General features: G+C 46.8%; 1 protein-coding gene across 2 annotated transcripts; it reads right to left on the reverse strand.

Moving 5' to 3' along the window:
- Positions 1-2,186: 2,186 nt before the first annotated feature.
- Positions 2,187-24,271, reverse strand: LOC123481026 (ceramide synthase 2-like). 2 transcript variants are annotated; one of them, XM_045214061.1, is made up of 7 exons: positions 23,704-24,271; positions 8,788-8,961; positions 8,436-8,553; positions 7,903-8,021; positions 3,380-3,437; positions 3,034-3,084; positions 2,187-2,789 (listed from the first exon to the last, which is right to left on the reverse strand). In XM_045214061.1, exons 2-7 carry the CDS (start codon positions 8,958-8,960, stop codon positions 2,625-2,627), a joined length of 684 nt encoding a protein of 227 aa, XP_045069996.1. In that variant the 5' UTR covers position 8,961; positions 23,704-24,271; the 3' UTR covers positions 2,187-2,624. The 2 variants fall into 2 exon arrangements, with proteins under 2 accessions (XP_045069996.1, XP_045069995.1); XM_045214060.1 differs by lacking the exon at positions 23,704-24,271 and adding an exon at positions 13,239-13,824.
- Between the last annotated feature and the right edge of the window lie 42 nt (positions 24,272-24,313).

Below are 24,313 nucleotides of genomic sequence, written 5' to 3' on the forward strand. Positions count from 1 at the left end.
GGAGTTCGACGGGACAGCGGCGCTGTGCCAAGGATTCCTTCTCCAACTGGAGCTCTACTTCTCCAGCATCCGGCCGGTCCCATCAGAGCGGGAGAGGGTGTTCGCCCTCGTCTCCTGCCTCTCGGGGAAAGCCTTGGAGTGGGCCAATGCGGTGTGGAACGAAGGAGGAGCCGCGTTGGAGAACTACGGGGAGTTCGCGTGCCTCTTCCGGGCGGTCTTCGATCACCCGCCCGAGGGTCGAGAGGTGGACGAGTGGCTGGTCCACCTGAGGCAGGGGACGAGGACTGCGCAGGACTTCGCATTGGAGTTTTGAACTCTGGCAGCTGGGTCCGGGTGGAACTAGCGGGCCCTGATCGACCATTTCTGGTGTCATCTGCGAGAGGTCGTCCGACGGGAGCTAGCCTGCCGTGACACCATGTTGTCCTTCTCGCAACTGGTGGACATGGCCATTCGTTTGGACAACCTGCTGGCAACCAGAGGACGTCCTGGAGGAGGTCTGCCCGTTTCCATCCCGGCCGACTCGGATCCAGAATGGATGGAGATTGGTGGAACCGCTAGCCGAGAGAGCGGAGGACGACAGCGCCAATGCCACACTGGTGGCGCGAAGGGACATTTCACCACACGTTTTCGTCAATGCTCTTCTGGGTTTGGAGGTGGCAGGCAGGGCACTCTCGCATCACCCCAGGTTTCGAACACCCACACTCGTTCAGAGCCCTCTGCTGCGCACTGTAAAATACACATCTCCTTTCCTGAGCACATGGTAGTTCCCCAGTGTAAGGCGCTAGTCGATTCAGGCACAGCTGGGAACTTTATGGACAGGGCATTCGCACACCGTATAGGCATTCCATTGATTCCCCTATCCATTCCACGCCCAATCAGAGCACTTGATAGTCGACCATTAGGGTCCGGGTTGGTTAAGGAATTTACTGCACCAGTCACCATGATTACCGAGGAGACTAATTGTGAGCAGGTTACTTTTTCCATCATTGAGTCTCCTGCTTTCCCTGTGGTATTAGGTATCCCTTGGCTAGCACTCCACAACCCCACCTTCTCATGGCCGCAGAGGGTTCTCACGGGGTGGTCGCGAGAGTGTCAGGATAGGTGTCTAGGTGTTGCCGTTGGTGCAACTACGGTGGAAAGTCCAGACAGTACCTCCACCGTGCACATTCCCCCTGACTACCTCGATCTGGCGCAAGCGTTCTCTAAAACGCAGGCGACTAAGTTATGACCTCATCGGGCGGGGGATTGCGCGATAAACCTCCGGGTAGACGCTGTACCTCCCAGGAGTCATATATACCCCGTCACAGGCTGAAACGGTGGCTATGGAGATATATGTCACCGAGTCCCTGCGCCAGGGATATATACGTCCCTCCACTTCAACCGCCTCCTCGAGTTTCTTCTTTGTGAAGAAGAAGGACGGAGGTCTGCGCCCGTGCATTGATTATCGACCACTGAACAGGGAGACGATAAGATTTAGTTATCCTCTCCCCCTCATTCCTTCAGTGATTGAATCAATGCATGGGGCGCGCTTCTTTACCAAATTAGATCTCAGGAGTGCGTACAACCTGGTACGTATCCGAGAAGGAGATGAGTGGAAGACAGCATTCAGCACAACCACGGGGCATTATGAATACCTGGTGATGCCCTATGGTTTGATGAATGCTCCCTCAGTTTTCCAGTCCTTTGTGAACGAGGTGTTTCATCGATGACATCATGGTGTATTCCGCTACGCGTGCCGAGCATGTATCCCTGGTTCGCAAGGTGCTGGCCCGACTGTTGGAAAATTACCTTTATGCTAAGGCAGAGAAGTGTATGTTTTTCCAGCAGTCCGTCTCCTTCCTTGGATACCACATTTCCCCCTCAGGTGTGGAGATGGAGGGAGATCGCATTTCAGGCACCTCCCAGCTGGTAAGTTACAACCTTTACCAGTTCCACAACGACCATGGTCTCACCTAAGTGTGGATTTTCTAACTGATCTTCCCTTCTCCCAAGGTAACACCACCATCCTGGTCGTTGCTTCAACACCACCTCATCACAATATGCTGATTTGTTTAACACTTTTTTGGTTACTACATGATTCCATATGTGTTATTTCATAGTTTTGATGTCTTCACTATTATTCTACAATGTAGAAAATAGTAAAAATAAAAACCTTTGAATGAGTAGGTGTGTCCAAACTTTTGACTGGTACTGTACATGCTGTCTGTACTGACCTGCCCTAGTGGAGCAGAGTCCACTGACAAACTCCCCTTTAAACCTCCGGCTCCACACACACAAACACGTCATATCAGTCTAATGTCCACCTCCTGCAGTAGCCCCCTGCCCCCTGTCCCTATACACACTGACACTGTCATCAGTGCCATGACAGTAACCCCTGGTCGTCAGCACAAAGTCAACACCATGCCAACAGCAGGAAAGTGATCGGAAAGACTTGCTTACTGCTTTCAATGAATCACTTGTAGCTAACAGAGTGTGCAGGCTTGGTTAACCACTATCCCTGACATTGTAAACTCTACTCCCCCTGTATGGAAGAATATTTGGATGATCTGCGTGCTGTAATTGACTGACTCTTAAAGTGAATAGGACTGTAAGTAAAGGGATTCTGTACCACCATTTTTAGTGGTTCATTTGTATACTGTATACTTGATTGTTACAAGCATAGTGTGTTTTATAGAGCAGGCATGGTGCACACTTACTTTCCGTTTGACATCTGACGCCACACTAAAGATTAGAGAGCCGTAGAAACCCAGCTCTATCATATAGTACCAATACTGAGACGGCAGGAGAGTCTGGGGGAGAGATGAGAGATGGAGGGATGGAGAGAGAGATGGGATGGGGAGAAAATAGGGGGGAGAGAGAGAGAAAGAGCAAGATAATATCAATAACATACATTGACACTTCCATAATATGCTGTCTGAACACAGTCAAACACTGGACATAACATGATATGATTGATTATGATTTATGCCTTCCAATGACTTTCCTATGTTACAATGTATTAGTTACCACTCATCAATAACCAGAGGGACATACCAGAATAGGGAAGCCCTGCCACATCTCCTTAAAGTCATACAGCCAGGGTTTCTGAGAGAAAGAGAGAGGCATACATAAATTGGACAGTTCTAATTTCAGTCACAGAGAAATACAGCATTGAAACAGAAGAAGTGATAAATCATTTTCACTCTATATATTAATTTGGCTTTATAATTCTCTTCCGGTGTCATTCGTAAGTTCTTTATTAATCATGTTATAAAAACATTACATTTTATACTCAGTTGTCCCTGATATAACCAGCACTGCTGTTCACAAGGCTTCTATTCTATCTTAGTATCCTGTTACACTTTAATTTAAAGGTCAAAGGTGAAACAGCAGTACTCACGTCGACGAGGGCAGCCAGGCCAGCAATGAAAGCAAAAAGGTAAAAGGTGAATCTCCAACTGCAAGAGAACACACAAAATCATTGGACAACACACGCACAGACTTTATGCTATATGTACAGTAAAGATAACATGCACATACACACATTCTGCTAAACTGTAGGGGGAAATCATTGGACAACACACACACACACACACACACGTTATGCTATATGTACAGTAAACAGAACATACATACATGCACACAGGGAGATATACGCATTCTACTAGGGTAGGGTGAAGACACCACACACACTTTGCTTGAAAGTAGGGGAAGTATAAGCTGGTATCGTGCAGGCACTGATGCCCAGACCAATCTCATCTCCTATGCTGAGAATGTCAAATCAGGACACACATATAAACACACACGGCTACTGTAGAACAGTCCCGTGCCAACTTCCCAGCACACAATGGGAACAGTCATACAGTAGCCTCCCAGTTCTGTCACACAGAGAGAGACCTCCAGTACTGTACAACACAACAACCTGCTGACTACAGAGAGAGACCTCCAGTACTGTACAACACAACAACCTGCTGACTACAGAGAGAGACCTCCAGTACTGTACAACACAACAACCTGCTGACTACAGAGAGAGACCTCCAGTACTGTATAACACAACAACCTGCTGACTACAGATAGAGACCTCCAGTACTGTACAACACAACAACCTGCTGACTACAGAGAGAGACCTCCAGTACTGTACAACACAACAACCTGCTGACTACAGAGAGAGACCTCCAGTACTGTACAACACAACAACCTGCTGACTACAGAGAGATACCTCCAGTACTGTACAACACAACAACCTGCTGACTACAGAGAGAGACCTCCAGTACTGTACAACACAACAACCTGCTGACTACAGAGAGAGACCTCCAGTACTGTACAACACAACAACCTGCTGACTACAGATAGAGACCTCCAGTACTGTACAACACAACAACCTGCTGACTACAGAGAGAGACCTCCAGTACTGTACAACACAACAACCTGCTGACTACAGATAGAGACCTCCAGTACTGTACAACACAACAACCTGCTGACTACAGAGAGAGACCTCCAGTACTGTACAACACAACAACCTGCTGACTACAGAGAGAGACCTCCAGTACTGTACAACACAACAACCTGCTGACTACAGATAGAGACCTCCAGTACTGTACAACACAACAACCTGCTGACTACAGAGAGAGACCTCCAGTACTGTACAACACAACAACCTGCTGACTACAGATAGAGACCTCCAGTACTGTACAACACAACAACCTGCTGACTACAGAGAGATACCTCCAGTACTGTACAACACAACAACCTGCTGACTACAGAGAGAGACCTCCAGTACTGTATAACACAACAACCTGCTGACTACAGATAGAGACCTCCAGTACTGTACAACACAACAACCTGCTGACTACAGAGAGAGACCTCCAGTACTGTACAACACAACAACCTGCTGACTACAGATAGAGACCTCCAGTACTGTACAACACAACAACCTGCTGACTACAGAGAGAGACCTCCAGTACTGTACAACACAACAACCTGCTGACTACAGAGAGAGACCTCCAGTACTGTACAACACAACAACCTGCTGACTACAGAGAGAGACCTCCAGTACTGTATAACACAACAACCTGCTGACTACAGAGAGACCTCCAGTACTGTATAACACAACAACCTGCTGACTACAGATAGACCTCCAGTACTGTATAACACAACAACCTGCTGACTACAGATAGAGACCTCCAGTACTGTACAACACAACAACCTGCTGACTACAGAGAGAGACCTCCAGTACTGTATAACACAACAACCTGCTGACTACAGAGAGACCTCCAGTACTGTATAACACAACAACCTGCTGACTACAGATAGAGACCTCCAGTACTGTACAACACAACAACCTGCTGACTACAGAGAGAGACCTCCAGTACTGTACAACACAACAACCTGCTGACTACAGAGAGAGACCTCCAGTACTGTACAACACAACAACCTGCTGACTACAGAGAGAGACCTCCAGTACTGTACAACACAACAACCTGCTGACTACAGAGCGAGACCTCCAGTACTGTATAACACAACAACCTGCTGACTACAGAGAGACCTCCAGTACTGTATAACACAACAACCTGCTGACTACAGAGAGAGACCTCCAGTACTGTACAACACAACAACCTGCTGACTACAGAGAGAGACCTCCAGTACTGTACAACACAACAACCTGCTGACTACAGAGAGAGACCTCCAGTACTGTACAACACAACAACCTGCTGACTACAGAGAGAGACCTCCAGTACTGTACAACACAACAACCTGCTGACTACAGAGAGAGACCTCCAGTACTGTCCAACACAACAACCTGCTGACTACAGAGAGAGACCTCCAGTACTGTACAACAACAACCTGCTGACTACAGAGAGATACCTCCAGTACTCTACAACAACAACCTCCTGAATACAGAGCGAGACCTCCAGTACTGTACAACAACAACCTTCTGAATACAGAGAGATACCTCCAGTACTGTACAACAACATCCTCCTGACTACAGATAGAGACCTCCAGTACTGTACAACACAACAACCTGCTGACTATAGATAGAGACCTCCAGTACTGTACAACACAACAACCTGCTGACTACAGAGAGAGACCTCCAGTACTGTACAACACAACAACCTGCTGACTACAGATAGAGACCTCCAGTACTGTACAACACAACAACCTGCTGACTACAGAGAGAGACCTCCAGTACTGTACAACAACAACCTCCTGAATACAGAGCGAGACCTCCAGTAATGTACAACACAACAACCTGCTGACTACAGATAGAGACCTCCAGTACTGTACAACACAACAACCTGCAGACTACAAATAGAGACCTCCGGTACTGTACAACAACAACCTGCTGACTACAAATAGAGACCTCCGGTACTGTACAACAACAACCTGCTGACTACAAATAGAGACCTCCGGTACTGTACAACAACAACCTGCTGACTACAAATAGAGACCTCCAGTACTGTACAACACAACAACCTGCTGACTACAGATAGAGACCTCCAGTACTGTACAACACAACAACCTGCTGACTACAGATATAGGAGGATGAGGAGGTGAAAGAAAGGAAGAGATAAAGAGAAATAATACACTCAGCAGGGGAATAAGGGAGAGAGAGATGAAGTGGAAGGAGATAGAAGGCTGAGAGAGAGTAGGATACCGCAGTGTGAGAAAGAGAGAGACAGAGAGACAAAGAGAGAGAGGGACAGTGAGGCTGTTGTGTGAAGAGAAACACTAGATTGATTCAGGACAGGGATGTCGCAATACACACACAGTGATACACACCATTAACAACTAACAATACACGCACGCACGCACGCACACGCACACACACAGACTGAACTCTTGGGGTACACACAGAGAATACCGTCTCAATACAAATCACATCCATAATCTCATGAGAATCATCTGTGTGAATTTTAGATGTAATGATGATGATAATGACATGATGATATGATGTTGCCACTAGTGATTGTGATATTAACTACAGGTTGTTATCTACACTAGTGATTGTGATATTAACTACAGGTTGTTATCTACACTAGTGATTGTGATATTAACTACAGGTTGTTATCTACACTAGTGATTGTGATATTAACTACAGGTTGTTATCTACACTAGTGATTGTGATATTAACTACAGGTTGTTATCTACACTAGTGATTGTGATATTAACTACAGGTTGTTATCTACACTAGTGATTGTGATATTAACTACAGGTTGTTATCTACACTTGTTATCTACATATTCTAAGACACAGAACTGCAGATACAGGTATCATGCTCTACAATGGCTACTGGACATTATCAAGGAATGACGCATAATCGCATAATTGATTTGGGATCCTATATTAAACAGTAGCGCATTACCATGTACCATACACATAACAGAATGAGAGGCCAGTCTTCTATAAGAGGCTGCTGTCTGTCAGTAGTTCTGGCTTAGGGCGCTGTCTCATGTAGTGATCTCAGTATTAGTGTAACACAGTCACTGTCTCAGTCCTATAACAATGACACACACTGCTTGGATATAAACTGATTCTGCTGATAGGGCCAAACTGTCTCCTGGGACTGGTGAGGGAGCGAGGGGCGGGCAGTGTGTGTATGTGTGTGTGTGTGTGTGTGTGTGTGTGTGTGTGTGTGTGTGTGTGTGTGTGTGTGTGTGTGTGTGTGTGTATGTATGTATGTGTGTGTGGCCCTGGGGGTAGGAGCAGCCTTGATAAAACCAGGCTGGCAATATAATGAGTGTCAGATATACTGTAAATAGACTCATGCTTTTACACGCAGACATGTGCTGATTTGATTAGAGCAGCTGTTTGTGAAGCTGTTGTTTTGTTATCTTGTTTTGTGTGTGTGTGTTCATGTGTGGGTGTCTGTATGCATGTGGATATTTGTGTGTGTGTGTGTGTGTATATGTGTGTTGTGTGTACCTGGCCTCTTTGAACTTCTTCAGTAGACTGGGTCGGTCCTGGTTCCTGCGTCTCCTGAACCATCTCTGCACCTGTCTCTCTGAACAACCTGTCTGCTTACACAGGCTGTCTATAGAACTCTGTAGGAGAGCGGGAGAGCGGGAGAGAGACACAGAAGGGTAGAAGGGGATCCAGTTTAGCATAATGATTTGTGTGGTGCTGTATACAGATGTAGGACCTTAATTTGAGTCAGTTTGCTACAGCAGGAAAATTATTCTGCAGCAACAGGAAATGTGAATTATTAGGTGGATGGACATTTGTGTAGGGGTTGATACATTTTTCGTTAGGGCAAACCAAGTCTGAAATGACAAACTTTAGAAGCCTTTTTAAAACTCAAAAACACTACAAGTTTGCATTTCCTGCTGTGCAGAATGTTTTTTGCAACAAAAGTGAACAAATTAAGATCTGTAGCAATTGTGTAGTGTTAACGTGTGCGTGCGTACATGTGTCTCTGTGCTTGCGTGCGCGTGTGTAGTCATTTCTAGTTGTGTTACCTGTGTGGGGTTCTTGGTTGTGTTACAGTAGAATGACTCCAGTGTGGGGTTGTGTGACACTGTGAGCCTAACTTTCTCCTTCACCCCCATGACAGCAGCCAGGGGAGTGGCCACTAACCTGCCCACACAGAGAGGAGGGGAGAGAGGGATGAGATGGGAGGGAGGGAAGGAGAAAAAGGGTGGAGCACGTGGAGGAGGGGGGAGAAGAGGGAGAGGCATAGGAAAGGAAGAAGAAGAGTAGAAAGAAGAGGTATAAAACACATGTAGACAGACGGGTGAAAGAGGCAGAGCATTTAGCTTATGAGGGATGACAGTCAGCCAGCCAGCCAAACAGACAGACGGACAGACGTACCTCTCGAAGATCTGTCGTATTACGAGGAAGGCTACGGCGATGGGTAGCGCCACCCAGAGGTCTCTGGCCTTGGCGTAGACACGGCCATCTTTGTCCTCCAGGTCAGCCCAGCCCAGCCCCTCAGGGAACCACAGCCGCTCATTCCAGAACCACGCGCTCAGACTGGACACCATACTTGGGAGAGAGCAGAGAAGAGGGTTAATATACTGACATATACACACACGTAAAGATACACACACACAGTCCACACACACACACACACAGCACACCCCTGGCAGCATACTGCCTGAGGGGGGTGGGAGGAAGGAGTTAATAATCCCTTGTGGTTTTATTTGAATTTCCAGTAAATGAAAGGATGTGACCAGTTGGCCCCCATGTGTAGCCTACTTCCTGGTCTCTTTTATGTCACAATGTCTGTCTATTCCTTCTCGATCTCATCCTAGCCAGACACAGGAAGAATGGAAAGAAAGGGTTCAAATCACTAACTGAATTAATGAATGTTTATTTATCCATTTCTCTCACCGCAGTTAAACAACAAGAAACGTCCCAATCAGTCTAGTGGAAATGTTCATACCTCAACAGTCGTCTGAAGTCAAATCCATATTCTAATCTATACCATCTGTTGTGTAAACCCCACATCACATGCATTGGGATAAATCTGCAGGCCAAATGAATAGGAAAGATTGGCACCAACTAATTAGATGTAATGACATTGTGCAAATCTTCCCCATTCAATTACAGATGTAGGATCTTCATTTGATCACCCTGTTGCAGTATAACTTTCCTGCAATGCAGGAAATGTAAAACTTGTCGTGTATTTGAGGTTTAAGAAGGCTTCTGAAGTTTGTAATTTCCACTTTGAAATTTCAGATTTAATTTTCCCTTACGAAAAATGTATCAACCCCTACAAAAATGTAAATTCATTATAATCTACATTGCAGTAGGATTACTTTCCTGCTGTAGCAAACTGGCTCAAATTAAAGATGGAATCCGCGTGAAATCCCACCTACTCAAACAACCTTTACTTAGTCATGGCTCTGGGGTGGAAGTCACTAGCTAGCTAACTTGTTTGCAGATAAACAGTTTGGGTTGCAAGGACAACATTTTCAGAAAATGTCGACAGCAACAAGCACCATTCTCGGTTCTTGGATCTGAATCAACTTGACCCCAAAAGAGAAAAAGAAGCAAGAAAAAGACTGCTCATGACCAGAAATCTGATAAACATTGGAATTCATTTTGAAAGGTGGAAGAGTGATGCCGAAATGGACACCGTTCGCATGAACTGGTAGGTAAGTGTTGGGTTGCGTTGCGCTGCGTTTTTTTGGGGTAATTTTTTTGTTTTCACCCCCTTTTTCTCCCCAATTACAATCTTGTCTCGTCACTGCAACTCCCCAACGGGCTCAGGAGAGGCGAAGGTCGAGTCATGCATCCTCCGAAACATGACCCGGTAAACCGCGCTCCTTAACACCCGCCCACTAGCCGCACCAACGTGTCAGTGGTAACACTGTTCAACTGACGACCGATGTCAGCCTGCATGCGCCCGGAACGTTAGAGCGCGATGAGCCAAGTAAAGCCCCTCCGGCCAAACCCTCCCCTTACCAGGACGACGCTGGGCCAAGTGTGCGCCGCCCTACGGGACTCCCGGTCTCGGCCAGTTGTGACACAGCCTGGGATCAAATCCGGGTCTGTAGTGACGCCTCAAGCACTGTGATGCAGTGCATTGCCTTAGACCACTGCGCCACTCGGGAGGCCCTGCCCCTACCTTTTGCATATCTGTATTCCCAGTCATGTGAAATCCATAGATTAGGGCCTAATTTATTTATTTCAATTGACCGATTTCCTTATATGAACTCTAACTCAGTAAAATCTTTGAAATTGTTGCATGTTGCATTTATGTTTTTATGTGTCTCGGATTTACGTACAGAACAATACAAAATGATCTAAGACCACGTTGCAAGATGATATCTCCTTCAATCAGTTTCTTTTTTTCTTTTTCAAGGCCTGAGGCACTTTTTCAGTCACATTCCTGAAGTTCAAGAAACAAACACTTGGTTTCCTGATTTGAGACATCGATGACATGTAGAGAGAAGCTTTACTTTGACTGTGATTTGGGTGTGGTAGGATGGGGGCGGGAGTTGGGTGGGGGACAGTATGAATCATGGCTGAGTCTGAATGTCCTCCCACACACCACCCCCCTATCACCACTCCACCCTAAACTGTACACTCTAAACCCTGCACCTCTCTTCAAACCCCACCCACTCTCCAAACCACTACCCTAATCCTCTCTGACGACACCCTACCTACTCCCCCGATTCTCCTCGGCCCCCAAACCCCTCCCCTATTCACTCCCCCTCCCTGATCCCTCCAGGACTTGCCTCATTGAGTAGGTTCCCTCCCCAGCTGACGGAAGCTCTGAGAAGCAGAGCGAGGACTCTCTCCCTGCCTGCCTGCCTCCCTCCCTGCCTAACATCACTCCCAGACCCAGACACAGAGCAGGCCTGGCTCTCTCAACTATGCAGCTGGATTTACACACACATTAAAGACCGATATACAGCCAGGGAAGGGAGCGCCGCTGACACCCAACAGTAGCATACACTGAGATATATTGGGCTTTTCATATTGGTTAACATGAAACGGATAGGAGCTACCGGCTAATACAGAACTGACCCTTTAAGCTTCAATAAAAATGTTAGCTAACGCTAGGCTAGCTTTGAATAGCTTAGGTTATGTAGGTGTGGATCTCCATACACCAGTCACACTAACAAGACGGTAAATGAAGTTACATGTTGCAACACTAAGTTATGGCTACAGAAGCCTCCCCTTCTCACATACACTCTCCCCTGAGACGCTGTCATTGTTCAGTAATTTCCACATCATAGCAGGTTACTCATCAACACCAGACACGTTTCCTGTTACAACTCAGAGGGTGCATCTCAATCGTCTTCCCCTCCTCATCTCCTTTCCTGCATCATGGGTGTATCTCCATACTCTAAAATGCCTTCCTCTCGTCATCTCATCTCCTCTGTCAGCACTGATCTGATAGAAGTGGACAGGACACCTGGACGTCTGCTATAAAGCATCCACCTATCATGTCTATTGAGATGAGTGCAGATGATGTGGCGCAGCGGTCTAAGGCACTGCATCTCAGTGCTAGAGGCGTCACTACAGACCCTGGTTTGATCCCGGGCTGTGTCACATCCGGCCGTGATCGGGAGTCCCATAGTGCGGTGCACAATTGGCACAGTATCGTCCGGGTTAGGGGAGGTTTTGGCCGGGATAGGCCGTCATTGTAAATAAGAATTTGTTCTTAACTGACTTGCCTAGTTAAATAAAGGTTAAATAAAATAAAAAAATGAATGTTAAAAACAATAAGTGGTGATATAGACACATGTTGATGTGTCAAAAGTAGTTTCTCAAACGTGGGCTATAGGATGTGGTTTTGGCAAACCCCTGCACATCCTGTTGTAGAAACACTGCTAGGTTAATGACACTGAGTCATGGGTGGGTGCTGCTGCTATTGAGACAGCATTAATGCTTTTGTTTCACCCGTCCACACTTCTCTGCAGCATAGCATTCCTGCTAGCATCATGAGATTACTGATACAACATCATCCTGCTGAACTCAGAGGCAGGGAGGGAGGGTCCATGTATTCACTGAGAAACCAACACCTCCACAACACAGACAGGACAGGGGGGGGGGGTGCAGAATCCTGGTGGGACAGGACAGGTGAAGAACCCTGTTGACCTTCTGTGAGCACACTAGCAGAGATATTGAACTCTTGTACTTTCCATGCCTTTAGGGCACGTCTCTCAGATTGCCTGCTATTCCAGAAATGTAGAAAGGAACTCTGTAAAATACTGTTGAAGATCACAACAGGAAGGAGCAGACGTACACAGAGCAGAGAGGAGGCTAGGGAACAGTACACTGCTTAGAACTACCACACACTCCTTAGAAGAATTCCAAATTTCACTCTCACAGCCAATTCTAAAAAGCAACATACATTTTAGGAATAGAAATGCCTATGTCCTACTGTGCTTTAGGCAGTTGATTCTTGTATAGGTGAGTTTTCTAGGCAGAGTTAACCACAACAGCACAGATACAGGAATCTTCCCTGCTACAAAACAGAGCCACAGTGCAGTCCAAAGGTGATCATAACACATCACAGACTGCAGAGAGAAACAATAAAGGTCAGACTCACTTCTCTGTGTAATAACCACTGGTCACAACACCATGTGGTCGTAAAGCAGCCCTACCTGCAGTAAACAGTAGAGTAGGCCTAACTGGAGGTTTCAGCATGCCAGCGTATGGCCTAGCGATCTCTCCATAGGAGGAATCATAGATTTAATTTAGATAAACATTAGAAACATGGTGGTGACATTTCAATCAACACCAGTGTTCATGAGTCAGTGTGTGTGTGTGTGTGTCCTTCGCAACAGTTGAAAGAAAAATACTTGTTCAGGTCAGCCAGAGGCCTCATCCAGCATGCTACAGCACTTTTCCTGACAGAAGCCCAACTCCAGTTCCTATTGGCTGACAGGATCATGTGACCGGACTCTGGCCATTCTGCTGAGCCAATCAGACGGAGGATCCTTCTCTGGCTGGATGGGAGAGTGGAAGTGCTCTCTCTCTCTTCCTCCCTCTGTCTCTGTGGCGCTGTCTGACAGGAGAATGTGAGTAGTCAAAGCAGACTAACACTAACAGAGTTTCTCAACCCCTGGTCTGTGATATATCACTGACCAGTCCATTAGTTAGTTAGTCAGTTCACTGACACTGATTCACTCACTCCTGAGATCCTCCACTTCACCTTACAGGACCTCTAAGGAGGAAGACCCTGGCAGACCATGCTAGTGTCTGGTACACTCCAGTCTGAGAATGTGAACACAGATTAGTGCTCTCATTCCCCTAGCATCTCCCTGGTGAATAACATCCCTATGGAATTGAACAGTCATCTAGTAGCTGCCCTCTCTGGTGGTTGATCTGAGGGACATTCAAAACATACATGGAGAGAGAGAGGGGTGAGAAGAGAGAAAGAGGGGAGAGAGAGAGAAAGAGGGGAGAGAGAGAGGGGGGGGGAGAAGAGAGAAAGAGGGGAGAGAGAGAGAAAGAGAGCTTGTTGGTCTATCAGAGGAAACCATCTATTCATGGTGAGTCATAACACATATCATACATCCTCTGGCACACAGAGACGACCAGGGTATTAGAGTAGAGTAGAGTCGATATATATATATATATATAGAGAGAGAGAGAGAACACTGAACTAAATCCAATTTCAGTGGCCTTAATTCTAATTTTAGATCAGCGTGCATAACTGAGACTTTCATGTTGTAAATCATGCTTCCAGTCAATGGGAGGTTTGCGTGACAGGCAGACCTCAAGTTAGGATTTGGCCTACTGAGATAAAATCTCTTGAACAAGATAGACTTTGTTCAGCAGTGGGTCTAAATTATGTCAGGTTAAATGATTTATAGTCAGTGTAAATGAAACAATAAAGTAATACAATCCACAACCAGATTAAAGTCCACATTCTGGTTTAGTTAATCTCAAACTAAAAATGGAATTTCATGACCTCGGATTACAAGGTTTAGAGATACAGAGAAAGGTTTAGAGATACAGAGCGTGACCCTCTGTAGTCACACAAACTGATATAACCAACTATGACTGCAAATTAACTTTAATGCAAGTCATGCCTGAGACATTTTTAACCGCAATATTCTGTTCTGTCTCCCTCTCCTTCTCCAACTAGCAGAGGGAGAGGATGTTTGGACTGTACTCCCTGCTGTGACCCTGTAAAAGAGCACTTTACTGAAATGAGAGTGCCACACACAGACAGACATGCCATAAAATGTACACACTGTGCTGTATGAAACATTTGCAGTGTACAGTACATGACTATACAGCCAGATAGTGACAGCCAGCACACTGTTCTAACATTGTACTCAGCTACAGCTCCATGTATTTCATCATCCATCTGTTGGTATTAACTCAGCTGTACCCAGAACACCCCTCTTCTTCCCTCACTGGAGAATCTGACTGGATGAGTAATCACACACAATGTACACCTTATATAGATACAGTGTGTCCGTGTGTGCGTGCGTGTTCATATTTACATGTGCATGTGTCCTTTGGCTCATTTACAACTGCCAGGTCGCAGTTGTAAATGAGAACTTGTTCTCAACTGGCTTACCTGGTTAAATAAAGGTGAAATAAAAAAAATTAAAAATTGGCATTGTATCTACATAAGTGGTTATTAGAGGTTAGTAACCCTTGTACAGGCAACAACATCAGCTATATCCTTTCTCTTTAAGTTTATTTCACTGTCATTTTGATTTGATTGGCCAGAGAACCCACTTCACTGCTGCTCAGGTCATAGTAAGACACTGATTAATAGGTATGAATAAAGACTACCTAAATTATGTAGTGTTTATTAATCATTATATCATTTCCATGAATGTATGTAGGCTAGGGATTAATCGTGATAACATCAGTTCCTTGGTGTTGCTGACGGGAGAGGTTGTGTTTTCTCTAGCAGGAGAGGTAAGCTTGGCTTCGTTTATGGTGTTGAGTTAAGCTTAAACCATGTATTTAGTTTGTAGGTAGGTATTGTAGTTTGGTATTATAGGTAGCTTACTCCGGTAGTTATTGTAGGTTATTATTGTAGGTAATTATTGTAGGTAAGGATTGTATTCGGCGGAGCCCAGGCGAAGCACGAGGCTAGCTTACCCACTACCTGGACCAACAAAGCTAGCTAGCTAGAGGGTAGCTACCGGTAACTTTTAGCAACGGTGGTTAGCTGTTTCCAATGTTATTTCACGCTTAAGAGTACCTGTAATTGAGCCAGCTAGCTGCCACCTTCAGCTGTTTTTTCTAACCTCATTATCATTAACGTTAGGTGGTCGGTAGCTGCTGTACCTAATTTCGGCTACTGATTGCAGTCTGCCAGTTTGGCTTTATACATAGCTTGGGCTTTGTCGAGTAAGGCTTAAACTATGTATTTAGATTGTAGTTAGGTACTATAGGTAGGCATCGTGGGCTGTATATTATTAAGTAGTATAGGTAGGCATCGTGGGCTGTTGCGGGTAGCTGTTGTGTAGTTATTGTAGGTTACTTTTGTATTCGGCGGTGCCGGATGTAGCACGAAGCTAGCTCGCTAACTCACCTCCTGGATTAGCTGGCGAGTTGCTATTAGCAGCGGTAGCAACTAAAAACAATATCCTTTTAGCCAGCTACATTCGCTCACAGCGACGCCGTTTTTCAAACAAAGTCAACACAGTAGCCATTGCTAGCTAGCCAACACTACCAGCAGGCTGTGGTAGCTAAATACAATATCTTTGTGCTAGCTACCCAACGTTTAATCATTGCTGCGTTATGAAAGGTAAGCTTGGCTTCTTATATGGTGTTGAGTTAAGCTTAAACCATGTATTTAGATTGTAGGTAGGTATTGTAGTTTGGTATTATAGGTAGCTTACTCCGGTAGTTATTGTAGGTTATTATTGTAGGTAATTATTGTAGGTAAGGATTTTTATTCGGCGGAGCCCAGGCGAAGCACGAGGCTAGCTTACCCACTACCTGGACCAACAAAGCTAGCTAGCTAGAGGGTAGCTACCGGTAACTTTTAGCAACTGTGGTTAGCTGTTTCCAATGTTATTTCATGCTTGAGAGTACCTGTGATTGAGCCAGCTAGCTGCTACCATTCAGCTGTTTTTCTAACCTCATCCGAGGCATTAACGTTAGGTGGTTGGTAGCTGCTGTACTTAATTACAGCTACTGATAACAGTCTGCTGTAGCTTACAACAATTCTAATTTCTAAAGTGGAAGTTGGGAGAGTTTTATTTGGGTGGTTCAGTGAAACAATTATAGTTTCTGAGGTGGAAGTTGGGAGAGTTATATATTTATTTATTTTTTTGGTGAGGGAGGCCTGCTCTCTCCTTTCCCTGATGTTCAGTTCATTTCATCCCGATCTCCTCTGCATTATTGTAGCCATCTGTTGCAGCCTGTCAACTATGCCTCTGCCTATCCCTGTTCTCTCCTCTCCGCACAGGCTACACAAACGCCCCACACCGCGTGGCTGCTGCCTCTCTAACCTGGTGGTCCCTGCACGCACCCCACACCTGGAGTTCCAGGTCTCAGGCAGCCTCTGGAACTGCCGTTCTGCTGCCAACAAAGCTGACTTCATCCCAGCCTATGCTAATCTCCAGTCCCTCGACTTCCTGGCGCTGACGGAAACATGGATTACCACTGAAAACACTGCTACTCCTACTGCTCTCTCCTCATCTGACCATGTGTTCTCGCATACCCCGAGAGCATCTGGTCAGAGGGGTGGTGGCACAGGAATCCTCATCTCTCCCAAGTGGACATTCTCAATTTTTCCCCTAACCCATCTGTCTATCTCCTCATTTGAATTCCATGCTGTCACAGTCACTAGCCCATTTAAGCTTAATATCCTTGTCATCTATCGCCCTCCAGGTTCCCTTGGAGAGTTCATCAATGAGCTTGACGCCTTGATAAGTTCCTTTCCTGAGGATGGCTCACCCCTCACAGTTTTGGGGGATTTCAACCTCCCTATGTCCACATTTGACTCATTTCTCTCTGCCTCCTTCTTTCCACTTCTCTCCTCTTTTGACCTCACCCTCTCACCGTCCCCCCCCTACTCACAAGGCAGGCAATACGCTTGACCTCATCTTTACTAGATGCTGCTCTTCTACTAATCTCACTGCAACTCCCCTCCATGTCTCCGACCACTACTTTGTTTCCTTTTCTCTCTCGCTCTCCTCCCACACTACTCACTCTGCCCCTACACAGATGGTAATGCGCCGCCGCAACCTTCGCTCTCTCTCTCCCACTACTCTCTCCTCTTCCATCCTATCATCTCTTCCCTCTGCTCAATCCTTCTCCCTCCAATCTCCTGATTCTGCCTCCTCAACCCTCCTCTCCTCCCTTTCTGCATCCTTTGACTCTCTGTGTCCCCTATCCTCCCGGCCGGCTCGGTCCTCCCCCTCCAGCTCCGTGGCTTGATGACTCATTGCGAGCTCACAGAACAGAGCTCCGGGCAGCGGAGCGGAAATGGAAGAAAACTAAACTCCCTGCCGACCTGGCATCTTTTCCTCCCTCCTCTCTACATTTTCTTCATCTGTTTCTGCTGCTAAGGCCACTTTCTACCACTCTAAATTCCAAGCATCTGCCTCTAACCCTAGGAAGCTCTTTGCCACATTTTCCTCCCTCCTGAATCCTCCCCCCCCGCCCCCCCCCCTCCTCTCTCTGTGGATGACTTCGTCAACCACTTTGAAAAGAAGGTTGACGACATTCGATCCTCGTTTGTTAAGTCTAATGACACTGCTGGTCCTACTCACACTGCCCTACCCTATGCTTTGACTTCTTTCTCCCCTCTCTCTCCAGATAAAATCCTGCGACTTGTGACTGCAGGCCGCCCAACAACCTGCCCGCTTGACCCCATCCCCTCCTCTCTTCTCCAGACCATCTCCGGTGACCTTCTCCCCTACCTCACCTCGCTGATCAACTCATCCTTGACCGCTGGCCATGTCCCTTCCGTCTTCAAGAGAGCGAGAGTTGCTCCCCTTCTCAAGAAACCAACACTCGATCCCACTGATGTCAACAACTACAGACCAGTATCCCTTCTTTCTTTTCTTTCCAAAACTATTGAGCGTGCCGTCTTTAGCCAACTCTCTTGCTATCTCTCTCAGAATGACCTTCTTGATCCAAACCAGTCAGGTTTCAGGACTGGTCATTCAACTGAGACTGCTCTTCTCTGTGTCACGGAGGCTCTCCACACTGCTAAAGCTAACTCTCTCTCCTCTGCTCTTGTCCTTCTAGACCTGTCTGCTGCCTTTGATACTGTGAACCATCAGATCCTCCTCTCCACCCTCTCCGAGCTGGGCATCTCCGGCGCGGCTCACTCCTGGATTCGTCCTACCTGACCGGTCGCTCCTACCAAGTGGCGTGGCGAAGAAGCTGTCTCCGCACCACGTGCTCTCACCACTGGTGTCCCCAGGGCTCAGTCCTAGGCCCTCTCCTTTTCTCCCTATACACCAAGTCACTTGGCTCTGTCATATCCTCACATGGCCTCTCCTATCATTGCTACGCTGACGATACACAACTAATCTTCTCCTTTCCCCCTTCTGATAACCAGGTGGCGAATCGCATCTCTGCATGTCTGGCAGACATATCAGTATGGATGACGGATCACCACCTCAAGCTGAACCCTGGCAAGACGGAGCTGCTCTTCCTCCCGGGGAAGGACTGCCCGTTCCATGATCTCGCCATCACGGTTGACAACTCCGCTGTGTCCTCCTCCCAGAGTGCGAAGAGCCTAGGCGTGACCCTGGACAACACCCTGTCGTTCTCCGCCAACATCAAGGCGGTGACCCGCTCCTGCAGGTTCATGCTCTACAACATTCGGAGAGTACGACCCTGCCTTACACAGGAAGCGGCACAGGTCCTAATCCAGGCACTTGTCATCTCCCGTCTGGACTACTGCAACTCGCTGTTGGCTGGCCTCCCTGCCTGTGCCATTAAACCCCTACAACTCATCCAGAATGCCGCAGCCCGTCTGGTGTTCAACCTTCCCAAGTTCTCTCACGTCACCCCCCCTCCTCCGCACACTCCACTGGCTTCCAGTTGAAGCTCGCATCCGCTACAAGACCATGGTGCTTGCCTATGGAGCAGTGAGGGGAACGGCACCTCTGTACCTTCGGGCTCTGATCAGTCCCTACACCCAAACGAGGGCATTGCGTTCATCCACCTCTGGCCTGCTGGCTCCCCTTCCTCTGCGGAAGCATAGTTCCCGCTCAGCCCAGTCAAAACTGTTCGCTGCTCTGGCACCCCAATGGTGGAACAAGCTCCCTCACGACGCCAGGACAGCGGAGTCACTCACCACCTTCCGGAGGCATTTGAAACCCCACCTCTTTAAGGAATACCTGGGATAGGATAAAGTAATCCTTCTACCCCCCAAAATTGTAAAGTGGTTATCCCACTGGCTATAGGGTGAACGCACCAATTGGTGAGTCGCTCTGGATAAGAGCGTCTGCTAAATGACGTAAATGTGCCCTTGAGCAAGGCACTTAACCCTAATTGCTCCTGTAAGTCGCTCTGGATAAGAGCGTCTGCTAAATGACTAAAATGTAAAATATAAATGTAACTATCAGCCTTAGATAAAGACTGACAAGCACTGCAGCCCTGAGGACAGAGAGGACCTCTGGTATCTCCATGTCCAGATACTCAACCTAACTTAACTAGCCTACACCAGGGCTCTCCAACCCTGTTCCTGGAGAGCTACCGTCCTACACCGGCTCTGACGCTCGTCGGATGTGGCAGGGCTTGAAAACTATTACAGACTACAAAGGGAAGCACAGCCGCGAGCTTCCCAGTGACACAAGCCTACCAGACGAGCTAAACCACTTCTATGCTCGCTTTGAGGCAAGCAACACTGAAGCATGCATGAGAGCACCAGCTGTTCCGGATGACTATGTGATCACGCTCTCCGTAGCCGATGTGAGTAAGACTTTTAAGCAGGTCAACATTCACAAGGCCGCAGGGCCAGACGGATTACCAGGACGTGTACACCGAGCATGTGCTGACCAACTGGCAAGTGTCTTCACTGACATTTTCAACATGTCCCTGACTGGGTCTGTAATACCAACATGTTTCAAGCAGACCACCATAGTCCCCGTGCCCAAGGACACTAAGATAACCTGCCTAAATGACTACCGACCCGTAGCACTGACGTCTGTAGCCATGAAGTGCTTTGAAAGGCTGGTCATGGCTCACATCAACACCATTATCCCAGAAACCCTAGACCCACTCCAATTTGCATACCGCTCCAACAGATCCACAGATGATGCAAACTCTATTGCACTCCACACTGCCCTTTCCCACCTGGACAAGAGGAACACCTACGTGAGAATGCTATTCATTGACTACAGCTCAGCATTCAACACCATAGTGCCCTCAAAGCTCATCACTAAGCTAAGGATCCTGGGACTAAACACCTTCCTCTGCAACTGGATCCTGGACTTCCTGACGGGCCACCCTCAGGTGGTAAGGGTAGGTAACAACACATCTGCCACACTGATCCTCAACACGGGGGCCCCTCAGGGGTGCGTGCTCAGTCCCCTCCTGTACTCCCTGTTCACCCATGACTGCATGGCCAGGCACGACTCCAACACCATCATTAAGTTTGCAGACGACACAACAGTGGTAGGCCTGATCACCGACAACGATGAGACAGCCTATAGGGAGGAGGTCAGAGACCTGGCCGTGTGGTGCCGGGATAACAACCTCTCCCTCAACGTGACCAAGACAAAGGAGATGATTGTGGACTACAGGAAAAAAAAGGAGGACTGAGCACGCCCCCATTCTCATCGACGGGGCTGTAGTGGAACAGGTTGAGAGCTTCAAGTTCCTTGGTGTCCACATCACCAACGAACTATCATGGTCCAAACACACCAAGACAGTCGTGAAGAGGGCACGACAAAGCCCATTCCCCCTCAGGAGACTGAAAAGATTTGGCATGGGTCCTCAGATCCTCAAAAAATTCTACAGCTGCACCATCGAGAGCATCCTGACTGGTTGCATCACCGCCTGGTATGGCAACTGCTTGGCCTCCAACCGCAAGGCACTACAGAGGGTAGTGCGTACGGCCCAGTACATCACTGGGGACAAGCTTCCTGCCATCCAGGACCTCTATACCAGGCGGTGTCAGAGGAAGGCCCTCAAAATTGTCAAAGACTCCAGCCACCCTAGTTATAGACTGTTCTCTCTGCTACCGCACGGCAAGCGGTACCGGAGTACCAAGTCTAGGTCCAAAAGACTTCTCAACAGCTTCTACCCCCAAGCCATAAGACTCCTGAACAGCTAATCATGGCTACCCGGACTATTTGCACTGCCCCCCCACCCCATCTTTTTACGCTGCTGCTACTCTGTTAATTATTTATGCATAGTCACTTTAACTCTACCCACATGTACATATTACTTCAACTACCTCAACTAGCCGGTGCCCCCGCACATTGACTCTGCACCGGTACCCCCCTGTATATATAGCCTCCCTACTGTTATTTTATTTTACTTCTGCTCTTTTTTCTCAACACTTTTTTGTTGTTGTTTTATTTTACTTTTTTATTAAAAATAAATGCACTGTTGGTTAAGTGCTGTAAGTAAGCATTTCACTGTAATGTCTGCACCTGTTGTATTCGGCGCATGTGGCCAATACAATTTGATTTGATTTGATTTGTAGGTTTTCACTCCAACCCTAATCAAGCGAACCTGATTCTACTATTTACCTGGTTGATAAGCTGAATCAGGTTAGTTACAACTGGGGTTGGAGCGAAAACCTACAGGAGGGTAGCTCCCCAGGAATAGGGTTGGAGAGCCCTGGCCTATACTCTACTGATAATTAATTTAATCGTTCATAGTAGGGCAGGAGAGACAGAGGGAAGGGAGGATAGGAAGAGGGAGAGAGGGAGGGAGGAAGAGGGAGAGAGGGAGGGAGGAAGAGGGAGAGAGGGAGGGAGGAAGAGAGGGAGGGAGGAAGAGGGGGAGGGAGGAAGAGAGGAAGAGAGGGAGGGAGGAGAGGAGTGTGTGTTTGTATAATAGGGCAGTAGTTGATTGTATTTAGCTTGCTCAGAGAGAATACAAATCCCTACCTGATGTGATTACAAAGGCTGCTTGTCAATCAGTAACCCTGTGTGATAGGTGGACAAGACAGCAGTAAAATGAGAAAATAAAAATGACTGAAGGAGTAAAGCCTAACAGATAGATGGAGGGTAGAGAGTTAGGACTCAGATCTTTGATGTGACTCTATTCAATGATTAACAGTCAACTATTGATTCATCAGTGTTTGTTTGTGATCTGTGATCCTGTTCTTTTTTTTAAAGGATGCATTTCTGACAGTCAAAAGTTTAAGATATAGTTGAAATTCAAAGTTATAAAGAGTAAATATGACCTATAAGCTCATTCATTTTAGCTTATTCATTGTTACATGCCACTCCGGTATGCCTCACATTCCTACGTTTAGTTTTTGCCTCTTTTACTTTCGGTTTTGTACACCTGCTTCAAACAGCTGAAAATTCAATATTTTGGGTTATTTTAAATATATTTCACAGTGGTTTGGATTGTACAATGATTCTCTACACTTGTTTTGTCACATAAAATGAAATTAGGCGAACTATTAGAATTTTAGCAACTAGGAAATGGCTGAGCAATTTCTGCATATTGCACCTTTAAGCTTTTTTATTTTACAATTTGTCAGAAGGCGCAAAACACAATAGGTTATATGGCGTGTTCAAAACAACTGGGAACTCGGAAATCTCCGACTTCCGACTTCAGTGCGTTCAAAACAACTGGGAACTCGGAAAAAAACGAGCTCACACTGGGAAAAATCCTCCAACTCGGAATTCCAACTCTGGAACTCGGGCCTCTTTCTAGAACCCGACTTTCCGACCTGAAGATCACCGACGTCATGATCTGACTTCGTATTTTTCCGAGTTCCCAGTTGTTCTGAACGCGGCAATAGTCTGTACGTGAGGACATAATCTTTTTCATAGGCCTGGCTATTAAGATGTCTCATCATAGGATAAACGTACGTGGCTTGCGTAATGACGCGTGTAGAAGTGATCGAGCTTCATTGTGGGCTACATGCCTAGATAACAGAAAGGTTAGCATAGCCAAAGTCAAAATTGACTATCTTCTTGGTAGTAATTTAAGGCTAGGGTTAGGCATAAAGTTAGCAGTGTGGTTAGGGTTAGGGTTAAGGGTAGGATTAGGTTTAAAATCTTCAACACTTGGACAGACAACAGAGTAGAGAGCTGGCGATTGTAGAAACACAGTGCATATTCAGACCAAACCGTTATTCAGTTTCTATTACAATAACAGTCCCCATGATGTGATTGAGATAAAGGTACTTACTTTGGTCCCAATCCCTTTTCACTGAGGTCCAAGGCGATGTACGAGACCTTGGGTTAGAGCGCACAGAACAGACGGCGGTTTCCTATATGCTGAGCAGAAAATTCGCCCGCTGAGCAGGAAATCAGTCCAACCGGAGAAAGTATAGCTCCGTGCTGTTGAATATAATCTGCTTGCTGCGCTCGTGACGGCCCGGTGGGTCGGTGTTTGAGATTAGGGTCCGGCCTGACCACTTCCGCCGTTTATCCACATCTTTCCATCCAGTCAAAAACCATTTTAATAGGAAGAAGGATTGAGAGAAAAAGAAAGAGTAGGTGGGAGAAATTGAGAGATGGCGAGACGAGTAAAGGCGGGGTTTTCTATACTTTCTGTGTCGATGGATATCCGCTCTGACTGTCCTGGGTAGGTCTAAACTACAAATTAGGCAACTTTATTTTTCGTTGTGTCCCACCTATCCTTTCTCTCTGAGGGATAGCACGGTAGTTGGCCGGGAAAAGGCGTAGATCAGACGAGTTGCAGCATCTGGAGAACCGACCGCGAGAGGGGTGAGACTACGCGTGAACTACAAAATAACTGTGAGGGAGGGTCACAGATGACGTTTCCGCACATGAGA

This window comes from Coregonus clupeaformis, unplaced genomic scaffold, assembly GCF_020615455.1.
Source record: "Coregonus clupeaformis isolate EN_2021a unplaced genomic scaffold, ASM2061545v1 scaf0195, whole genome shotgun sequence".
NCBI lineage: Eukaryota > Metazoa > Chordata > Actinopteri > Salmoniformes > Salmonidae > Coregonus > Coregonus clupeaformis.

Coding starts and splice junctions, on each gene's coding strand:
- LOC123481026 (XM_045214060.1), bottom strand. CDS start 13,330: ATGATCCTGTCAGCCAATAGGAACTGGAGTTGGGCTTCTGTCAGGAAA. Junction 8,022..8,435: donor CAACCAAGAACCCCACACAG/GTAACACAACTA, acceptor GCTCTCCTACAG/AGTTCTATAGACAGCCTGTG. Junction 3,085..3,379: donor GCCTGGCTGCCCTCGTCGAC/GTGAGTACTGCT, acceptor TCTTTCTCTCAG/AAACCCTGGCTGTATGACTT.